Source organism: Drosophila gunungcola, unplaced genomic scaffold, assembly GCF_025200985.1.
Source record: "Drosophila gunungcola strain Sukarami unplaced genomic scaffold, Dgunungcola_SK_2 000001F, whole genome shotgun sequence".
In the NCBI taxonomy this organism is placed as follows: domain Eukaryota; kingdom Metazoa; phylum Arthropoda; class Insecta; order Diptera; family Drosophilidae; genus Drosophila; species Drosophila gunungcola.
In genome coordinates, this window is record NW_026453197.1 from 1,621,211 (window position 1) to 1,643,713 (window position 22,503).

A 22,503-nucleotide genomic window follows, 5' to 3' on the forward strand; every position below is an offset into this window, starting at 1 on the left:
CTGTCGAAGAGTGTCCCGCCGTATTTACTGTACTCCTTACCCATGCCCCCTTGTTAGTATTGTGTCTTGTCGTACCAATCAAAAGTCGAAGAGTGGTACCATTTGCGAATCGCCGCTCAAATCCGTTTAATTGGCAGTGCACCTTGGCAACATGGGATTCCCGTGTTTGCCGGGTGGCAGTGGGCCGAAAGGGCTGAGTCGGCTCTAAATTGGGGTGTGCCCGTGGGTAGGTGCTAACCATGACAACAAGCGATTGATTGGCTTCGCAACATTTGCGTAATTTATAACAAGCGACCAGAAATGTGCCACACAATCCGCTTGTCAGACAGACGTGAATGTGGCGTGTGCGCCTAATTAGCCAACAGCCGCAAGAATATTATCCTTTTGTGGGCTCGGCTACTCCGTGAAAATCGGCGATGCCAATTAACGCGATTTATGCATATTTGAAGAGGTCCGAATCCAGCATAAGCCACCTGTCGACCCTAATTGGTTAGCCCCGGCAACATTATTACACCCGCAATGTTATATTTATAACCAAGGGATGGGAAACCGTTACTTACTTTGGTTACTTCAAAACACTAATCCTATGCTACTGTTTTTATTTATTACTAATTGGTGGCTTACAAACATGTATTTTAATTGTAAAGAAATTAACAATCAAGATTTAATTATGTGTTTCAAGCGCAGTCAAAGGATACAAGAGATCTCTTGAATGTTTGGCTTAGAAGTTTTGGTTTTTTTTCTATCCGTATTTATTCAACTGTGAGTCAGAACATATTTACATAGAAAGTCTTGTTTACTTGGCCGACAATTGTCAAGTGTCCGTGGTAGCAACCTTCTCGACCTTTTCCACGCATTTTCACCGAACACTTGACACCTTTTTTTGGCACGGCAACCAAATATTTTTCAGTTTTATGATCTATTTGCATTCGACAAGCCCCCTGACCTTAAACAAATAGTAATAACATCGGGCACTTGAACAGTGTGAACGCAAGGTGAAGGACAAAGTGTTTGTGGATGGGAGAAGTCCTACAAAAGGACATGACAAGTGTCTTGTTTGAGGGGTAAGATGAGAAACTGGCGTTTGTTTAAATAGGTAGAGAAAGTTTCTCTAAAAAATAATACACATCGAATATAAAGATGGATTTTTGCTTAAACTCCTAACAGGTGCTTTAAATCTTAATCCTGGGCAAACTGATATGATTATACATAGTGTAAAAATAACTATGTTTTAATATATTATATATATTTTATAACATAATGGTAGTTAGAAACTACTAAACTTAAAAAGAAATAATTCCTAATTTGTTAAAACTGTTGTGCGCTAAAATTGTTTCGATTGAAACTCCAAGATCCTGAAGCAATTCGTAGTTTCCAAAGTCCTCTTTCATGTCAATGGCAGTAAACCATTTGGCTACCAATTCGATTAGTCATTTACGAGCGGTCTCCAACCAAATTTCCCCGGCGAGAGGAGACAAAAATACCCAAAGCAAATACGAGGGGCCCGCATATTCCCCGGGATTCCTGTTCTGTCATTGAGGAGACGCAAACGCACACGCACACAGTTGCTAATGATGGTGCTGCCAGTTTGTCTGGTCCGTGATATGGAACCCGAAAAGAGTAAATAACGTGGCCAGAAGAAGATGTGCTACCTACAAGGCCCAAACCAAACGAAACCAAACCAAACCGAGCCAAACCGAACTGCCTACCTACCTGCTGCAGTCTGGAAATATTTATCGATCGGCTCATCGGCGAGTTATGAAAAATGTACTTTCGTTACAACGGCGGACATTAAGCGGGGACGTCATGAAGTCTGTGCCGACCAGACTGCTGGACCCTCAGTCGGAGACCTTCCTCCTCGCACAGCATGCGGCATGAGGCTGCCTCGGAGGTGCAAAAGTGGTCGGGGCAGATGCATACGTTACTTTTATAATTTTTATGGCCCGGTCAGGTATTTTTTGTGCTCCGCTGCCATCCTCCGTCGGCTCTGAATGAGCATTGAGCCGTCGTAAACTCCTGATGAACCTCATAAATAATATGTGCTTCGATTTTTATTCCAGATTCTTCACACTTTACGCACCTTAAGGGCGAAACAGGCTCCTCATCCTCGTCCACGATCCATAAAACCCCTGTCAAAAAGTTAACCCACATCGCCAGAGCCAAAAGTCAAGAATGAAATCATTGGATGCATTTTGTCTAGCGTCCAGCCTACTTAACATTTTCCAACAATTTTCCCCCAGAAATACATGGAATATATGTAGAACAATGGGAGAAATGTCCACCAACACTCGGTGCAATAAAATTTACTTGTCGATTCCCGGAGGATCCCCGTAGAGTTGTGAGCTAAGCAGCTGCATTCACCACCAAATTTATTTTCGGCCATGTTTGGCTCTTCAGGGATTTACTTCTGAGTAAATAATAATATTGTCAACTGGGCTCATGGAGGATGTTCAAACAACCAAACTCGGGCTCAGATTTTTTCCAATTTGTCACTGGGATGACTTGTCCTTTTGAAATCTTAATTTAAATATATTCTGTATCCCTATTATATACTTTACTTGCCTGTCTTTTTTAACGTATCAACTAATGGACTTTGCTATTTATCTGCTCATTTCGAGGGGAATAAACTTTCCAGTCTCGTCTTATTTACAGCATGTCATATTTGTTTACGAACATATGTAAAGCTCAGACTAGTACCGTTATAAACCCAACACCGACAGAATCCCAAAGCGAAAACCCAAGTCTGAAATCGAGTTCAAGGCAATCTCTAAGTCATCGCACCTCATAAAAGTCGATCATAAAAACGTTGACGACATAAAAGCTCAACTTAACTCAAATCGAGCGACTTGGTCCAACTCACCATATTCCCATAAAAAGGCAATATCTTAAACAATATCTTATTGAAAATTTTGAAATCGCAGACGAAACGAAAGAGAGAGAGAGGACCACCGGCACGGATTTCCTCGATCCGATACGATTCTAAGTAGTCGAAAGCCGTTTGTAAAACAAATCACAAAATTACGCTAAATGACAAGTCCCTTCGCAACTCGAAATGTAGCGGCCTTAACGATCGATAATGTCACATAAGTCAACGATTATTGGGGGGCTGAGGGCCAGAGAAGGCGGCTCATTGGTTTTATGGATGCCAATGAGATCGAACACTCCGATCGTGGGGTCGTAAAAGTTTTCGACCTATCGCAGGTGCGAAATGGTCTTTGGAACCAGCTCTGTTGTGACTTTTTGATATGACTTTACGACATTTTAGTCGACATTTCAAGACAGTCGGACAGTCGAAACAAAGATCGCCTCTCTTGTATGTTAAATGTTTCTGTTTTACGATCACACGCCTGATCCCCGCGGATCGAACAAATCGTTTAGCACCGACCCTCGTCCCGCTGGTGACCCTTTCCCGAAACCGAAATTCGGAAATTATGCAAATCTATGAGGTCCGGCGATAATTCTTTTCGTCTGGAATCCCAGTGTGCTCGTAAAAAATCAATAAAAAAATATCGTTCCACATTTATTTTCGATATTTTTGCTTTCTGAAAATATCCAGTCCGGTTTCCCAATAATCCGAGGGTCATTAGTGTCTAATAAGAATTTAATTCAAATTAAATGGACCCAAATCATCATTGATAAGTTTGAAGCGTTGTCTCATCAAAATTTGCCTATCGATGGCCCCTATACTTAGAAAGAATAAAAAAAAGCCACAAAATCGTGTATGCTACAAAGTCTCATACCGAAGACAATAAGTTTGCTTTGAAAGCTTGCCACACACAAAGACTACCTACATCTTTAAGTAGCTAAAAGTGTTTTTTCTATGTTGATTTTATGGCATTCTATTATGATCTATTAGTGACCATTATTTGATAAGGCAAATGAAAAGGGCGGACTACTTTAAAGCATGTGAATGCTTTCAACCCATCTTCGGTTTTTATACCTGTTCCTCGGACATGATCTATTAGTAAGCTTTAGCTGATATGAAAAGTATTAGGAATCGTGTGCGGCACAACGTAGCATTGAGATTTAATTTTATATTGGGGACATTCTATCTTTAAGCTATTATAACGGTATATTATACATAGTTTTATTAAAGTGATAGTTGTTCAAATGTTGCCATGTAATTAATTTGGAAGAAATATTTAATTAAAAAATCAAAAAATGTACAAGATTGTTTTAAATTCGGATTTACTTAGATTAGCTATTAACATAAACTTAATTTTTTTTATTGAGATTAACTATTTGAATTTCCTTGACAACAAATTCTAAATTTCTCCAAAAAATAACAACATTTTACACATTTGATTCTTTTTTATTTTGATTAAAAAAAGAAACTGATAATATTGTTTTTATTTTTATTTTATTATTTTTTATTGTTAAGTTGTTGTTCGCCATAAGAAGAAGTGTTTAGTTTTGTAAACAATTATAATTGTGCAAAGACATTTAAAATCTCAAGAGCTCTTTACCCAGATGTGGTATTTTTTGGAATTAAACGTTGTTCTTATGAATTTCGAGCTCATATCGAGCTCATGAAAGATGCCTTATGATAGCTTCTCTAATTAAGCTACCTGTATTAAGTTTAGTACATTTTCTTGGTAACCTGTTCCTGTTTTACCTGATCCGAGTCAAATTTCCAGACGCCTCGGTGTCTAGCATTTTGACTGGACCGGGGATTCGACCAGAGGTTCCGCCGCGGGTTCCACTTCCCGGACTTTTCGCAGCGTGTCCTCGCACCAAGGCCAACTCCCAGCAAGCGATCTGGACATTGGAATAGGTGGTGTTACTTCGCCAGACAGCTAGACGCCCCGTTTAAAGTGCCAGAAAAACGGCTGGACTGCAGATTCGCTGCACAGCATGTGGTTGGTTGGTAAAGGCATTGAGTGCAGTGAATGCAGCAGTTGCAATTGCAGGTGTCGGCGTGGAATCTCCAGCGTCATGTTGTCTGGGCTGCACATTCTCGGCTATTTGTGAAAGTCATGGCCAAGGGCCCTAATGATGCTTGAGACGAATTGTCATTAGTTTTGCCCGGTGCTCAGCCATCTGAAGGGTTACATTTGCCGACTTATACATGTCAAGGCTGCCCTTAGCTGTCACTAGCCATGAGTGGCGATTATTCTGCGGACTCTCTTAAATATATTCCGATTTAAGATCCTCTCAAGGCCCCAGAAATCCAAGCTGAGCGCTTGAATTCGAACCCCCCCCCAAAAAAAAAAAACCATAACGAAACAACTCAGATTTTGCTGTAATCGATTTATTAGGAAAGCTGCGTTAAACTTTCACAGGACTCACACACAAATGGGCATGTCGATGCAGAGATGCCCCACAACCAATGCCACGCCCACACAACCGCCCACCCACAATGTGATGAAGAAGAGCAAAAGCGATATAAAAATTGTTGTACATATGACAGGGTGTTGCAGTGTGTGTGCTGGTGTGTGTTGAAGCATTGAAAAAAGTAAAGAACTTCGACAGACGGAAACAGGAAACCGGAAGTCCATCTTGCTCACAGTGTCGACGACAGCAACATGGCGGGCGAAATAAAAGAGGGGAGGGGAGTATGGGAAATGCGATGGAGGGTGGCAGGTCCAAGATATTTTTATGCGTTGAAATTTTTCAGCTGGACCAAATCGCATACATCATAAATATATATAAAATAACCGTGTGTGGGTGGCGGGAGGGGTGGCGCAACTTCAATAATCATTATCAGCAGAACGACACAACGTTGTCGCTGCCCCATCGCCTCACACTTTGCAGCAGCATCATGTTGCGGAAACAGATAACGCACGGACACGACTACGGACATCTGGTATCTGCTGGATGGTGGATGGTGGATGGGGCAGGAGACTAAAGGCAAAAGCAGCGACCGTCGACGCAGCACATAACATTTAATGCCGATAGTTCGGGGCTCCCCTGGTCTGGTCCCTGCCAAGACGACAACTCGAGCTTCAAATTGAAATCAATGATGCGCAAGGTTATGCCACAAAACCAGGAGTGAAAAAAAAAAAATAAAAGCTACTCTAATGTAGCATCAACATATGGGGGTTTCCCAGGCCAGCGGTCCCCGGGAACAAATGATGCGAGAAACCACCCACCAGGCACTGACGCCGGTGTCCGGAGCTGGAAGTTTGCAGTCCAGCCGGAACCATAAAAAAGTGTTAATGTATTTGCAATCTCCAGGAAAGGTACGGTGGACGAAAAAGAAATTCATGGAAGAAAATGTGATATAGATGGAATTTCCGATGCCAAAAAGACGCTTACAGATAATCACGCTTTAAGCGGATATTCTGCCCTGGGAACTATAAGCAAGCTGTTTACACGCTGAAAATTCACATATTAAATCAAGCTGTTGGACAGGTATATAAAAACCAAACGCCGCCATGGAGTATTAAAATAAAGTTATTCGATCCCACCGCAAGTCAACAACAAATCAAACAAATCAAACTAAGGGCTACTTGGTAATATGGTTCAACAGCTGCCCACGCAAAAAACACACAGCTCCGAAAATGGTATACAAATTAGTCGATAAACTCCAATTAACATAATACATGGCCTCAAGTCAAGAGATTGGGAGACTTGCTTTGCAAATCAAATCCAACACAATCCGATCAAAATTTATGCAAAATCAACACTTTACGCTAATGATTTGCGACCAACTAAGAAATCGTAGACAGTTCCCGGACTTATCTGCATTGGGAGCATCAAAACTATGCGATATTAGATACGACTTTCAGACCATTAACCATTAGCATAAGCCAAACCAAATGCGTATTTTTCGAGTGGCGTCGACAGTTGTAGCGCTTTATGAATGGTCTGGATCGAAAATAGTGCAGAACTTTCTGTAACATTTTTTTTTATTGGCCACTTATACCCAACCAGCAGTTCTATATAGTTAAATATTTAAATTTAACTGTTAGTTAATGATTGCCAAATTATACTCGAGACAACGAAAACATTTGTATGAAATCTTAATCCGAAGACAGGTTACCAAGGCTCTTTTTTGTTCCTGCATTTCGACTTGGCTGTCCCATAAATTCTACTTAAAGAAGTTGTCAGTTGACAGCCCAAAACTGTGAATGGACCTGAAAACTGCTTTCAAAGTCTCTTAGTCAAAGCTAAGAGTTCGGCTGGAAATCGGTGACTGCTTAGAAAATATACTTAAGACCGTCTAATAAGCTTATCGCATAGTGGCGAAGGGAGTTTCTGTGCTGAGCATAAAGAATGGTATTAACAAATTTGATAAACATATTGGGAGAACTAAATACTCAACGAAATCAAAACAAAAGGCATCTATCATCAAGCTATTTAAATTTTGTGAGATTACTTCTATTAATACAAAAGCTGATCTTTTCAAATTCTTTAAAATTTGTTGTGAATGAAAATATTGGCATCTTGTTTAAGGGTATGGTATCAGTCTATAGTTTTATATAGAAAATACAATAAAAAACAGAGAAATTTTTTAATATGTTAGTAACATTGTATTCATAAAATAATCTAGGTAAATTAGGACATTAAAATGCTCTTAAAACTTAAAAAGTTCGGAGTTTTAATTTTATAGATATTATACATGTTATGTAGTTAATGCCACATTTTTGGGAGATATTTAAATTGGTAATGGTTAAATTGTCTTTTATGTTTTTAGTAGCTATTGCTTGAAAATTTTGGTAGTGTTGTCGGTGGCTTTTTATGCATACTTCCGGCGATATATGTGGAAATATTTAAACTGTAGAATTGTTAATTTATTGAACATATGTTGCCTTATGAAGAGTGCGTGATATCGGAATACCGATGAAGATGCAACCATAATCCAATATTACATAGCTCGGACACCCTCGAAGACTCTTGGCGAAGTGCTCGTCAGAGGACATGTGCTAAGTCCTTGCTTCTTGCTCCTGGCAGGCTTTTATCTGGCTGTTCTGCGGTGGAGAGGGGTTTTCGATGTTTGGTCTTCGGTGTTCGGTTACACCACCGCAGTCCGTTTTGGACTAACCAGCCCACAGATGAGACCCTTGGGTTTGGGTTTGGGATGGGTTCGGATTCGGATTCGGGTTCGGCGTCTGGTGTTTGGTGTTTGGGATATGCGTTGTAAGTAACGTGTTGTGCGAGCATACATACTTATTTATCGATGGACGCGTGTCTGTTTATTAATTGAAGTATTTGTTCAGTGTGTTGTCGTCATCGGCGTCGCCGCCGCCTGTCGTCTGTTTGTTTTTCCATGGTTGTTGTTTCTGCGGCGCGTCAACACTTGAAATTTGAAACACTCCCAGTGCGGTTCTTCTTTTCATTTTCGTTTTTGGTTCGATCGGTTTGCTACTTGTTTACATTAACCAATTAGCGTGCGGCGGGGGCTGGCTAGCAGGTTGGGGTTACGACCTTTGACATCCCGTTGACATGTTTCGACTCATATTTGTTTTGACAGTGGCCCAAAGTGCGGGGGTGTTTGTGCGACACTGAACAACTGACACACAAGCCGTTAGAAAAGGGACCCTTAAGCCTACGCACTTTCGGAAAAGTGTACTTTCGCTTATCAGGTGCCTGTTTGTAATCCAATCTGGTAGTTTTATTAGAAAATTACCGTAACCAACAAAAGTCTTCTTAATAATCTAGTGGTGAACAATTAATAAACAAAACAATATCAGCTTTAGCTAATATTTGTAGTGCTTAATATATCAACTAATCTACTATCTATTTATAGTACTTTAAGTTCACCTTAAGAAAAAGTATAAATATCAGTAAAGGTAGCTAAGGATTTTTGCTACCCCAAATTTCTAGAAAAAACCCTCAATGTATAAAAAATGTACCTTTAAAAAATGCATATTAATTTAAAGCTAAAGCTTTTATTTTTTTAATATGACTGCGGGAACAGCTCTTCTTTAGTTTGGGCTTCATAATTTTAATTATTTTAAAACTTATTCAACTAAATCTTATATTTTTTCTAAAGGTGTATCTAGATTATCACGACATTCTTCACAAAAAAAACCCTGAGAATGTAGAAAAAGCTTTTATAATTTCAATTTTTTTCAGACAACCAAGAGTCTTTGCAGTTTACTTCCCTAAACGATTTGGAGAACTTGAAGCGATTAAACGGTTGGGGCTTCTCAACTTCCTCCAAGTCACCGACTATCTATCTGCCCCTTCCAAGCGACAGAATCCGGGTGCTTTGAGGATTGGTTTTTGTGTTATCAAAACAAATTGCACTGCCAGCAGCAGGCGCAGAAGCAGGAAATTTTATTTGGCAACCCCGCCACTTAACCCGGACTCCAAATACCCGGTAACCCTCACCTTTTATCCACCGAGGCCACATCCCACATAATGATGATGCGCAAGTGTCGCGTGCACCTTTTTTTCCCAATGATGGGGTTGGAATTGGGAATGGGAATGGAGGACTCAGGATGCCATGTATTAGCTAGAAGTGTGGGGGGCTGCGGTTGTGCTGGGATTGGGATGCCTGCGAGGAGATTGCCCATAAAAATTCCATAAAGATAGCGATTTATGTGCAAGGGCTGTGGAAAAGGGTTGCCAAGTCGATGCGTAAATTGATGTGGCTTCTGCTGTAATGGCACTTCTCATCTCGGCAGCTCTGCATCTCGGCATCTCGGCATCATCAGCATTTGTCGCTGACATTTTCGCTACTTAGTGGGGTGCGAGATTTCGGAAAATATGTATTTCTTGTCAGTCTTGGGGTCTTTTGTGTGTGCAAAGGGCGCAGCGTGGAAATGATTTGCAGGTGGTTATTAATCAAATTAATGTGCTTATTGATAACAGGCTGAATGCCACGCCGTAATGTTGTCGCCTCGCCATTGTTGATGTTTGCCGCTTTAAGTGGAGGACCAGACCGCAGACTTCAGGCAGACGCACATTTTACAAGCTTTTAAAAACAGATTATCTTATCCCATCTCAAATGGCTTGTGGAACAGGAACACGGGGCCGCACTCAATAGAAAACCAATTCCAAAGTAACCAAATTTACATTCGAATCAAAACGAAAGCGCCGCCTCGGATCGACGAGGGGAAAGTGTAGAAGAACCATTCCCAAAAACATTGGTAATCATTCCGGACGGCTCTGAAATTGAGACATCAAATTGGTTAGCGATCTGGGGAAAAAACCACTTAAATCACCTGAGCGACAAGCGGCGATAACAAGGGGAAAATGAAACCACAGGTCCGAATAACCCGAAAACAAATCAAGTGCCTTGAGGCGGAGAACTTATTTCCCCAATCGGAAGGCTGGCTGATTTATTTAGAGAGACTAATTATGTGATGTCTGTTTCGGCATTAGATGCGACTTGAGGGGCACGGACAAAGGGCTGAAACAAATGACGACAACGGGCCGTGCATACAACAAACACAGCGATGACAGCCAAAGTGCATCTTAATTTCTTGGCCCAGTGGTCAGGGAGTAACTCCAGCACTAAATTTCCGAGTCGGACTGGGCACGCGATACTCGTTTCGAACTGAAAAATGCAACAACTGACAGTCCGCTGGCAGACAGGTTGACAACTTAGTCAAGCGAGGGAAACGCAGAAGGTATGTGAGGGAAAACGGGTTGACAAGATGGGTAATAGGAACTAGAGGTCTCTTTGACATTTTAAATTATTGAAACCACAGTTGGACTTGTTGATTACCAACCTATTTAGCTACTAGAAATGGATGTAGAAATAATTAATAAGCATATTTATATTAAGCAATGTAACTATTATTGACGCTGAGCCAATAAGGTAGAAAAAGACTTACTGTATTAAAATATTACGTTTTTTGGTACTTACTCAATTGGGTCCAGACTTTAGCGAAATACCCAATAAAAGCAAGTATTTTAAATAGTGTAAGGAATATACAGATCAAAGGTCCCTATGTCAAATTTAATCGCTCGCTTCTGACAGAATAATTTATGTTGCACTAATATTTTTTTTTAAACCTTGAACTTTTAAATATTCTTTTAAGACATCCTGTTAAATCAATCAAATTTTCTTTTTTTATTGAAAGTTTGAAATTAAACGTTTTATACATTTTACGGTGTGGCATTAAATGGTTTAAAATTCTATTTTCAACCAGCATTTCAATGCAACAATGCTTAAAATAAGCTTTTTGTCAAGAGTAATATGATAATTATTTTATTTAGCAAATCTGTTCTGATTACTTACCCCAAAGTATGAATTCCAGTACCTCCCTTTTGGGCTGCATTCCGAAACGTATCTGGGTGTAGGCTGAGGGCGCTGTCCCAAATCAGAAGCCCCCTCCGGGCCCCCTTTCCATAGTCAAAATCGCGGTTCAATAACTCAACAACGTAAACAACTTAATTAGCAAGCAGGGAGCAGCAGAAAAAAGTCACTTCCATGACCAAGAATGTTGGGGGGTAATTAATTTCGAACGCATGCCAAAAGCAATCCTGGTTGCTGTCCACCCGCTGATTATTATGTGAGTCCCACATCGACGGCTACAGTCCCCCAGATCGGATGGTTGTCTGGTAGCACTGCTCCAAGCTTTAGCTTTTCGCATATATATACCCTTTTTTTGCGATTTCGCCTACACGACTACGAGAGGGGTTTTTTAGGGGCCCTCGAAGCGTTGGCGGTGCGTGCGTTTTTTGCCTAATTAATGGCGGCAATTTGTAAACGTCGCGAAATGCGCGAAAATGTATTTGCCAAATGTGAGGCGGCCGGGGCCAACTTGGTAATAAGAGACTGGTATGGTAGGGTATGGGTATGCAGTTCGCTTTTTAAGGCGCTGATTGATCAGCAGCCCAGGCTGGAGCAGCACCCCCTTCCCACCATACAGGAAAACAAGTTTTAAAGTTCCACAATGATCGATTGTTTTACTGAAAACAAAAACCTTAAAGACAATTTGTGAGACATGTTATTTTTCTAAATACTTATCTAGTCAAATTGTCAAACAATTTGAAGATTTGTATACTGAAATGCCTACCACATAACTTGACAACTATTCGATGCGCAACTCAGTTTAAATGTAACCTAAAGGAATATTTACAATAAAACAAAATATATATAAAATCAAAAGTATCTAAAACAAAATTATTAAACTAAACAAATAAACAGAATTAAAATTAGTTATATCTAAAATATTAATGCAACATATTAATATTAACAATAAATTATAAATATATATAATTTAATATAAATTTAATTAAAATAAGATAGATTTAATTTTTTCAACCCATTTTAACTGGTGCAAAAAATATAAGCTTAACGTTGCAAATAAATAAATTAAATTAAACTTAAATTTAATTGAAATTTAACTAATATTAAATAAATTAAATTAAACTAAAATATAATTAAAATTGAACTACAATTGAACTTCCTTAATTGAATATCGTTCTGCCATCAAAAGAAGTGAAAAGTATAAGGACTTTAATTTAAAAATAACTAGATTTATGGAGAATGCAAGCTTTGAAAGCTTGATAATTTATTTGATTATGGAAGTTACATTTTTGTTAATAATTTTTAAAATAACTTTGATTGAAATTATCAAACTAATACAATAATTTTTAATTAACATTTTAATCTAAACAAAACAACAAAAACTAGCTGCCTTTTTTAATCCTGTTGAAATGGATTTATCTTATGAAATTCTTCATGGTTAGTTTAGTAATGGTATTAAAAAATTAACATTCCAATGTAAGTTTTAAATATTTAAATCTTAATATTACCTGATTTTTTTCTGTGCAGCCGCAATATCAATGGTGATGGAGAAGATGACGATGCGCTGCATGCTGATGAACAATCAGCGGAGGATCGGCCTGAATCGACGTTCGCCCATCGCCGCTCGATTGCCACGTAGCGTGATAATATTTTTGCGAAATTATTCGACTGGCATACATAAGCAGCACGCGAGCGCCATAATCCATAATCCATAATGTCACCAAGTGTCGATCGCTGATCGTCCATCGGTGATCTCGCCTAATAATGTTGTCGCGTCAGTTCAACGGCTTATGACACACCAGAAGATTGCTAAAGACGAAGCTCAAATCGAGGAGAAATGAGGTGAATTGAAATGGAATCGAGTGATTTACGAGGCAATGGCCGACAATGCCGGTGAATAATTTCGAAGGTGATTTTGGGGTGCAGAGGGATCGCTTGATCTCGCCGGGAACTGCAGTTGGCTTCAATTTATGGCCCCCCATAATTGTCATGGGTCTGTGTATGGCCAACAACAAGTAGCTACTGCTTGGGGTTCCTTGGGACTCTGATTCCTATTCTGATTCCGATTCCGATTCCGGATTGCACTGGCACACCACCAGCTGGGCTACCGTTTAAATTTGATAAGGGACACACCACACCGACGCCACATGTGGCCGGCGAATCTGCGCAACAAGATCGCAATTAATTCACGCGGATAAATCTTCAAGTGCTAACTACATGACAACAACAAAGTAGTTACACTTCTTTTCATATATACCATACCTTCACCATACCCCATACACAAAATCACGAGCTTTTCGGTCTCTCCTCTGATTGCATTCTGCGGCTGGAGATTCTGCAGTTTCTGCTGGGCAGGAGAGGAGTCTTCTCCCCGCGTCTTCTGTTCGTTTAATTTCAATTTGTTGCCGCTGCAAAATTTATGATGGTTATTAGCAAAAGACGTGCGGCCAGAACATTCCTCATCATGATGTTCGCCTTCCTGTCGGTTTCGGCTCGGCAGGATCCCTTTGGCTACCGAAACCGAAACTCCATTTTCTGCACGCCTGCGCAACTGGCAACTTGCAACTGGCAACTTGCAACTTGGACAACTTGGACCCATGTGCGGTGGCAATGTTTACTCGCCTCAGACAAATTTCATTGTAACCCGAGTAACTTGGTAGTGCGAAAGCCTTAACTTTGGCTTTGGCTCTGGCTTTTTGCCCGCCCCATCTTTTTTGGACCTGGTCCATGTAGTCGCCTTTGTTGCCGCGCTGCCGTTTGTCTAGGTAATTGCGTTTATAGTTTGTCATGTTGGCTCTCTGGTGAGGCCGATTTTGGTTGGCTTTTCGTTCAGGTTTGGGCTTCTGTTACAGTTTCATTTGAATTCGCTTGCAGGAGGATTGTAAGCTGGCGCTTGTTTTGACTTATCAAGATTCCCCTGATTGATAGACGCCCAAGTGCTTATGGAATTCATCTACACTTGGACAAACAATTGACTTTTGGTTGGAAAGGGAAAAGATACTATAACTATTGTTCCATCATGGACTGTTTGAAAAAAATTAATTTACTATGTTAAACATATAACCTTATAAAAAAACCCTAAAAAAATGTGTTATTGGAGAAAATATTTTTTCTGACGCCGAATGACAATTAAAAATTTGGTAAGCTAATAATTAGAAAATCTATATATAGTGTTGTGTCATTAAACTAATTTAGCTCAAACAAAGTTTTTTTTATTATTTTTTTTGAGGAATATTTTAAGTTCTTGAAAAGCAACTTGTTGATTCATTCAAAAAGCTTTTCTTTAAATTAAGAGATGAATCTTTAATTGTTTTAGATTTCAAAATAAACACTTGTGTTTGCTATTGTCAAATAACTAACTTACATTAATCTGCAAAGTGAGCATACATTTTCTTCGTAAAATGTTGATCATACGATCATTTATGGACATCTATTATGATTTTTGTATTTAATCTTTTAAAGTGATCGTAAACCCTTAGCTTCTGCTCATTGCTGATGCCTGACACAGTCCCACGGCAGTGATAATAAATTATTTAATTAGCACTCATTAACATTTTTGATCACCTCTGCCAAAGTGCGTGGCAGCTGAGCAAACTATCGGATAAGATCGCCAACACGTTGCCTGTGTATCGTCACTCATAGAGGCGATCGGTGGGGGGTGGGGACGTACGCCTGGGTGACATCCCCAACCTCGAGGGTGTGACAAATTTTCGGTCATCCCGTTACCGATTCCCCGATCCGATCCCCTGAAGAAACACTGATCTCGGTGTGTGGCTGGCGACGATCGACAAATGCGCTGTTTGCCTGCAGCAACACGAACTCTGGATGGCCCAGAGTGAAGTATCCCCATCCGAGAATCCATTAAGTTGTTAATCATATGCGCAGCGAGGCTCCACAGAGTACTCAGTGTCCTTTTCGGTTATCCTTTACGCCGGCTGCTTGGTGGCCGTTGCCTGCCAAGCTGCCACAATTAATATGCGTCCAGCGATCGTAATCAATTCTCGCCAGCGCGACGCATAGTCATCGTAGAACTCGCACCACAGTACAGCCCGAACACGTGCGGGTCATTAGTCGCAGTCACGCATTTTGAGCCGAGCCGGTGTCCGAGTTGGAGTGGCACAACCCCCCCTTCTACCCACTGACCATCCATCCAGATACCACCTCCATTTAAACAATCCACCAACATACTATATACGACTCCAGCTCGGCGGCATGTCCGTTTCGTTGATTTTAGTAGGAAATGATTTGGTACGCTTCGTTCAACTTGGATTTGGTTTTTAGGCCTTTGGCGCTCAGCTGCCCGCCATGGGCTGCGAAATTTTATGAGTAGATGGAACTGCTGGCATCTCGGCTCTTTGTTTGGCTTACCTTAATGGGTTCTAATGAACCATGGTAACCATGGCACTGCCAACCGACCAGTCGCCTATCAATGACTACCGATTCCGATTCCGGGCCATGGGTGTCGGCCAACAGCCAGTAGAGCGAAGATCCGAAAAATATACCAACTTAGGTTTAATAAAACAGGGAATCCTCTTTCATCGCATCCCACAATTTAAAATTTGAACTATCAAAAAGGCTTAAAAATGTTTAAACCTGTACCTGTGAATGTCTTATTTAGAACTTGTCATTAAGTGCTTTAGTAGTTTTTATATTGCATTCCTAGAATTCCTAGACCGATAAAAAATTTTTTCATCGTTTACCAACAATATTTTGCATTTAAGAAAAGAGATCACAAAGCTTTTACAATATCTTAGTAAATATTAATAATATTAAAATATCTTAGTATATATTAGCACTTAACGTTTAACAATATTTATAAAAGTAATTTAGCTATATTTTACATTTAAACAAAATTTATAAAATCAAATTCACAAAGTTCGATTAGAAAATAAATAAACCAAGTGCAGAAGAGATTTTATTAAAATCAACAATTTATTACTGTCTGTAATGCATTACTTAGAGAAAACATAGCACTTAATGAGTCTGCCACAATCAATTACCCCCACCGAACAAGTCACGTGTGAGGAAACCAAGCAGCTAAAAGCAAACAATTTGGATCACATAATACACCTTAAACACCCCCTAGTACCAGCTAGATTCCCATCGATTCATATTCCTTTAGGGCACCAGTAGTTCGGCTTCCTTGCGCACATCCAATATGGCAAAATGCCAACAGAAAGCGTAAGCTTTTAACCTTTTTGCCCTGCAAGCGACCGATTTCTTGTAGTTTCGATTAATGGATACTAATGCATTGCTAATACACTACAGGGATTTTCGGGCCTCAAAATTTCTGGCACGTGCGGGACAAATACCGACAAATTTGTTATGATAAATAAACAAACAGTGACACACACATGAAAAAATATATATTTATTACTAATATCTGACAACAATTTATGCGGCCATTAACAGCGGCAATACAACGTGTTTATTTCAACATTCTGCCAAGCCATAAAAAGTATAAAAAATATGTAGCCAAAGGGGAAGGGAAGCCAATAAAAGAAAGAAAATAAAATAAATAAATATTAATATCTTGAAAATCAATCAAAATTCAAGGCATGTCCGTTCGAACGGCTCGCTCCCGTTGGACGAGTGCAAAATTCGCCCATAACCCATAAACTGTTCATAATTTCAAACACCCACGAAAAGTATTATTCACCCAGAGCGAATGCAAACAAAAGACAGTCGACAATATAATATAACTATTCGAATCAATCGTCTGGCCGGCAGATTTGTGTGGGCCTTCAGTGGGTCAGTTGTGGGTCTCAAAGAAAAGTGATAGTAATAGATCAATAAGTGAAATGTTTGGGCTGGGAATGATACAAACGAACTACTTCCTTTCCGAATTCATTATCACCTATCAGCTTACATATTTTATTTTAAATCGTAAATTACATTGCCCATGTTCTACATACAAAAAATGCTAATTTATTTCCTCTACTATTTGATATATTCAACAATTCAAGAGGAAGTTCTTCCAGCAGCCACCCCAATGTTGCTAGCACGTAAATTTACGCCACTAATAAAAATGTTGAAAAATAAATTAGCGAAATTCCGGAAATTGTAACAAATTAACATTAGCACAAATGTAATTAGTAACGCCGTGTTGGGCGATGCTTTTTATACACCGTTCATTTTCCGTTGCGGTGGAACTGATCCAGGTATTGTATATTTTATTTAGTAGTTAAACCAGCATAGCATTCTAGGTAAAGTAAAATCGTACTTCTTTGGGGGAAAATAGCTACAGTTGCACATGAAGTAAACTGTTAAATGCAAAACTGCCACCTGTCGAAAAACATGTCCATGCCTTGTAAAATTCTGATTACAATTTTATTTTAAGAAACCTTTTCACTTTCTGATGGGTGTGTATTTGAACAGCTTTCCTTTATTGTTGACAAAACGTTGTTTATTTGCTTAAATTGTATACATTTTCGGTGACGAACTAGGAAGACACCGAAACAGCAGCCGTCGAATCAGAAGGTGTTATACAATAACTCATTAATAGCTTGTAACCATGCAGTAACAGCTGCCTCTGCGCTGCTTTCCCCGATAAGATAGCAGGGGAAAGTCATGCAGAACTTCCGCTTCGGAGGGGAAAAGTCCAGGAAGGGGCTGCTGGTACATAATTACCCGACTTTCCTAGCTGCAAGCTCCATTTGAGCTTCCGTTGTGGAGCAAATGCAGCAAATTTACCAATCTCCCACTCCAAAAATGCATTATTAATTGCTTTGCCTTTGATTTATCTAAGGAGCAGGCTCCAGCCGACCTCAGTGCCGGCACCCCTTCTATCCCCATAATCCCTCAGCTTATGCAACCCTTGGAGCATTCGCCATAACGCTCCACTGTTTAATTGTGGAAATGAGAAATATGCGGAAGCGTTGACGATTCCGCTCCAGCGTCTGCTGCACTTGTCGCATCACTTGATGCGCCCAGCCCCATTTTCATTTTCAGTTTCAGTTCCAGTTTCAGCCCGTGTCCGTGTCCATGCACATGCCCCTGCCCCTGCCACTGCCACTGCCACTGCCTCATCCCCCTGCCCTTGTCCATTCCCCACCCACTGGCCACCCCATCCTCCGTTTTACCCCTCGTTAGCTGGCATGTCAGCGGCATTGTGAGCTCTGCGTCTACGCTGCGAAAAATATTCGTCCTATTAAAAGAAAGCGCAATTTATATTTTAAACTTCATTACATGTTTGTTAACTATGAATTTCTAAGTTCATACATCGTACTCAAAATCGTATATACCATTTTTGTTACATTCTTAAAATTTATTTTTTTTTAATTACTTATATGTAGGAATATTCAATATTAAATTTACTTGAAAACAAATTAATAAATTTTTCATGTACTACAAGTTAAAGTTTTGAACTTTTAATGTTTTATAATCTTTAAGTAGGTGTTTTACACTATTAAATATTGTTTATAAGCCGCAAATGCAAAAAATCTTAAAATTATCAAGCTCTTAATTAACATTAATTCAAGTTTTGATCTCTTGATGATTTTTAGATTTTTATAATCATTTATTTAAACCATAAATGTAGCAAATCTTTTCATTATCAAGATTATTTTTCAACCTCCTTTGGTTGTAATAAATATTTTCTGAGAAAGCAGTGAGTAATGCCTTGCAATAAACATTTGTTTTATTTTCTATCTTAAAAATGCAGTAAGGTAAGGTATCGGATGTTTATGCGTTTAGACGCAGGGTATATGACGCAAGCGGATGCAAATAAAGTTGACTCCAGCTCTTTGTAAATCGTAAGATATTATTTCTATAGATAGTGGCGAATGATAACATCACTTCGTATATAATATGTCGCTACGATTGCATAGATGCTCCTTTAAATCAAATATTATTTTTTGAATACAGAGAATATTCGCTGAGTGTAGTCAGCATCTGTAGCTGTCTGTTCCACTCCCACATACGCTGCCTCGGCACTTGCCGCACTGCCCCGCCCCTTCGCCTCCCCGCCTGCCCTGCCTGCCCCACCGACTAAATGACACAAAAATATGGGCTTAACCGGAAACGGATGTATTATCTGCGCTAACTGCGCTGCCACACACAACAGTCAGTCAGAGTCAGTCAGTCCGGGCTGGGCCCAAAACTCAGGCTCGGGCTTGGGCTTGGGCTTGGGCTCGGGTCGTGGAACTAATAGAATATTATAAATCGTGCCCCGAGCACGTAGAATGAGACAACCTGTCTTCTCCACTGACCCACGGATGACGGTCCGTCCCACGTCCCTCGTCCCTCGCCGCCAAAATCTCCGGGCGGTTCTCGTTCGTTACGGTTCTATAAGCTTTTTGGCTTGTGCTTTTTGCGGCTCCCGAACGAAAATCGTGTTCGCATGCAAAATCCCAAATGGAGTTAGTTGGGCTGGGAAAAGTTGGTGGGGAAAATGCCGTTAGTTTGCCCAGGGTGTCCGGTGGGTGGAGAGGGGAAGGGGGTGAGGGGGTGAGGGGGTTTAGACCCGGCCTGGTCCACTGCATACGCTCGCATGTCGTTGTCAAGCACTTGCCGACGCTTTCACTTTCCCTTCGACCTCTTGTTCCCTTCTCGTCGTTGTCAGTGGAATAGTCTATGGCATAAAAAATAAATAAAAACCGAAAAATTTATACTACGGGTACAATGACCTGCACTGAAGGTGCCAGTGTTAAACAAGAATAGTTCACATATATATATATAGCCCAAGGCCGGAATCTGCAAGAGAAAAATCAATAAACAAAACATGCAAGCTTTTCAAAATACTTTGCGCTTTTGAAACTACAAATATCTAGGAATACTTAAAGCATTGTTTATTGTAATTTTTTATTTTTCAAATCCAATTTCATAAAAGCAAACACCTACACCCAAAAGACTTATTAAATGTTGGTAGAAGGCGAAGTGTGTATGAATTATATCATAGAATGATTTGGGATAAATTGGGTTTAGAAGGTGTACAACATATTCAAAATTGTTCCTTAATTAATGTATACTTATATATACCATTATGTTAATGCACAGCTCTGTCAAAAATAAAATAAATAATAATATTATTTTTTAATTCCTAGCATTATTTCTTAAAACATGAATTTCTCATCGGACCAATTATTAAAAATCTGAATGCTTTTCCCTTTTTAACAAATCAATAATCCAATCATGTCGTCCAGAAGAAGTTAACGATTTGATTGGCAACTCAAGGGTTACTCCTCGAATAGTAACCGTATCTATTGCAATGAGTGCAGCTGCCAGATATCTGACAGTCTCCTCCTTTGGCATTTGCATGCCTTTAGCGGGAATCAAGGATAAGCGTTGCCAGCTGATTGAGATTGAGTCATTCCGGAACAATGCCGTCCAACCGTCAACCATCAAGCATTAACCATCAAGCATCAACCATCAACCATCAACCGTCTGTGAAAGTGATCGTGATCGTGATCGAGGCCGCAGATGCGGCAGTAAACACATCTCGGGAACTCCTTTCTACTGCTCGCTTGTATCCTTTGCGTGTCACTCAAGCGATCAGCAAAATAACAACAAACAATGCAGGCAGGGGGAAAAGGAGTTAGCTGGCAGCATCCTTTGTGGCTGTTTTGTTAGCTTTGATCGCAGCTACTTAACATTTTCCGTGCCGGCTTTGTAGTCCCTGTGGATTTTTGCATGCCTCGCTGGGTTTTCCGCCCTGATCGGAAAGCATAATACGGCTAAGTTTCGAAAAATGTAAAATATTTGTGCTTGCCATCGCATTTGGTAAGATACCTTAATTATCTCTATCATGAATCTTTATCTTGCGGATTTGCTAGTTTGTTTCAAAAATCTGTTTTTTAAAACTAAATCCCTGGTCAAGTTTAGATTTTGTTAGAAACTTCTGCTAAGGAGAGTTGTACATTTTAAATTTATGTTATTATGCACATTTTGATTGTGTTGCTTTCAATAAAAACACAAAATTTTAAAACTGTTAATTTTTCAACCTGTTTAATAATGTTTTAACTATTAATAACATGTTTAAAAATTAATACGAAGTTATGCTATAAGTTAAATTAAAAATAATAAAAATTGTTATATAAATAAAAATAATAAAATAAACTTCAAAACTTTTTCATTCCATTTCAGCCCTTTAGCAATAAAAAATATATTGATTTAAAAACTTTGGGATATAAGAAATAAATAAGAGTAAGCATTTATTTTACTTATTTCATTTTTTTTTTCTATTTATGATTTATTTTAAAGATTGGTTTTCCATCACTGCTAGAAGTTAAAATGGTTTGTAGCCAAATCTTGATGGGCCCTGCATATTTTGTCAAAATTTTGCAGTGGCTGCCCCTTCAATGTTCGGTGGCAGTTTGAGAAATTATTGGATGCTCAGGCCGCCTTTCCTTCAGCTGCTAAACTTTCCATCGCATCAGCAGCAGGAGCAGATCCCGCGACAGGTGGTACAGTTTGAGTGTCCTCCGGGTCACCGACTTAGTCTAAGACCCCGCCGTTTGAGGTCACCAGCGGCTGTTCCAGATGGCGAGGGTGCCATTGCCCAGGTACCAAGGAATGGCCCCTCAACGGAAGTGATTTTCATGCGGCGTTGCTACATGTTGGCCGGAATTTTCTCCTTTTCCACCTCAATACAGGCCTTGATCCTGACAAAGATCATTCCTCCAAATGAAGATCTCATGATGGCCGGCTTCATTTGCGCCATGGTGTCCCTGTTGTTTCTTTTTTTCCTTTGCCTCGGAGCCAAACTGAGGAAATTCTACTGGTTCAGCTTCATTCTGGCCGTGTTATTTGCAGAGTTTGCAGGCTTGGGTGTCATTCTGGTTCTGTTGGATCGGAGTATACAGTACGTGGGCATCGCCCTTCTAGTCGCCTCCACCACGATTGTCTTCTGTTATTTCTTTGGAGCCTGGCTGCCCAAGATCGTCCTTCCAGGCGAAGCCGCCATGCTCCTCCTGCTCGTCGTCTTCTCGGTTGCCTCTGTCTTCGTGATGACTATGTTCATTTTTACGGACAATTGGATCTACGGAACGGTTTACTTCTTCATTATGGCCATCATGCTGGTGCCCACCTGCCTGTACCATAGTCAAGTGGTCCATGGCAGGAGATTCAGGCTGCCCGTCCACGAATTTGTGATCTGCGCCGTTCACGTCTATCTGCACTTTCTGTTGTTCCTCGCCGCCTTCTACGGCCTCATCTGGACACCCCTTTGGCATGGAGTTTAGAGCTTAATTCACTTTTAAAGGGATCACCATCAAAATGGCTCTAATTGAAGTGAGATGACTTGGTCCTTCCAGCTGGTTTTTATTAGGAGCTTGTACTAGATGCAGTCAATATCAAAATAAAGCTTACTTTTTTTAAAATGTTATACAAAAATAAAATAATTTTATTAGCAA

General features: G+C 39.9%; 1 protein-coding gene across 1 annotated transcript; it reads left to right on the forward strand.

Annotated features, from left to right (window-relative positions):
- Positions 1-21,431: 21,431 nt before the first annotated feature.
- Positions 21,432-22,427, forward strand: LOC128261574 (uncharacterized). The gene has a single exon (XM_052995343.1). The coding sequence runs from the start codon at positions 21,451-21,453 to the stop codon at positions 22,330-22,332; it is 882 nt and encodes a 293-aa protein (XP_052851303.1). The 5' UTR covers positions 21,432-21,450; the 3' UTR covers positions 22,333-22,427.
- The last annotated feature ends 76 nt before the right edge of the window (positions 22,428-22,503 follow it).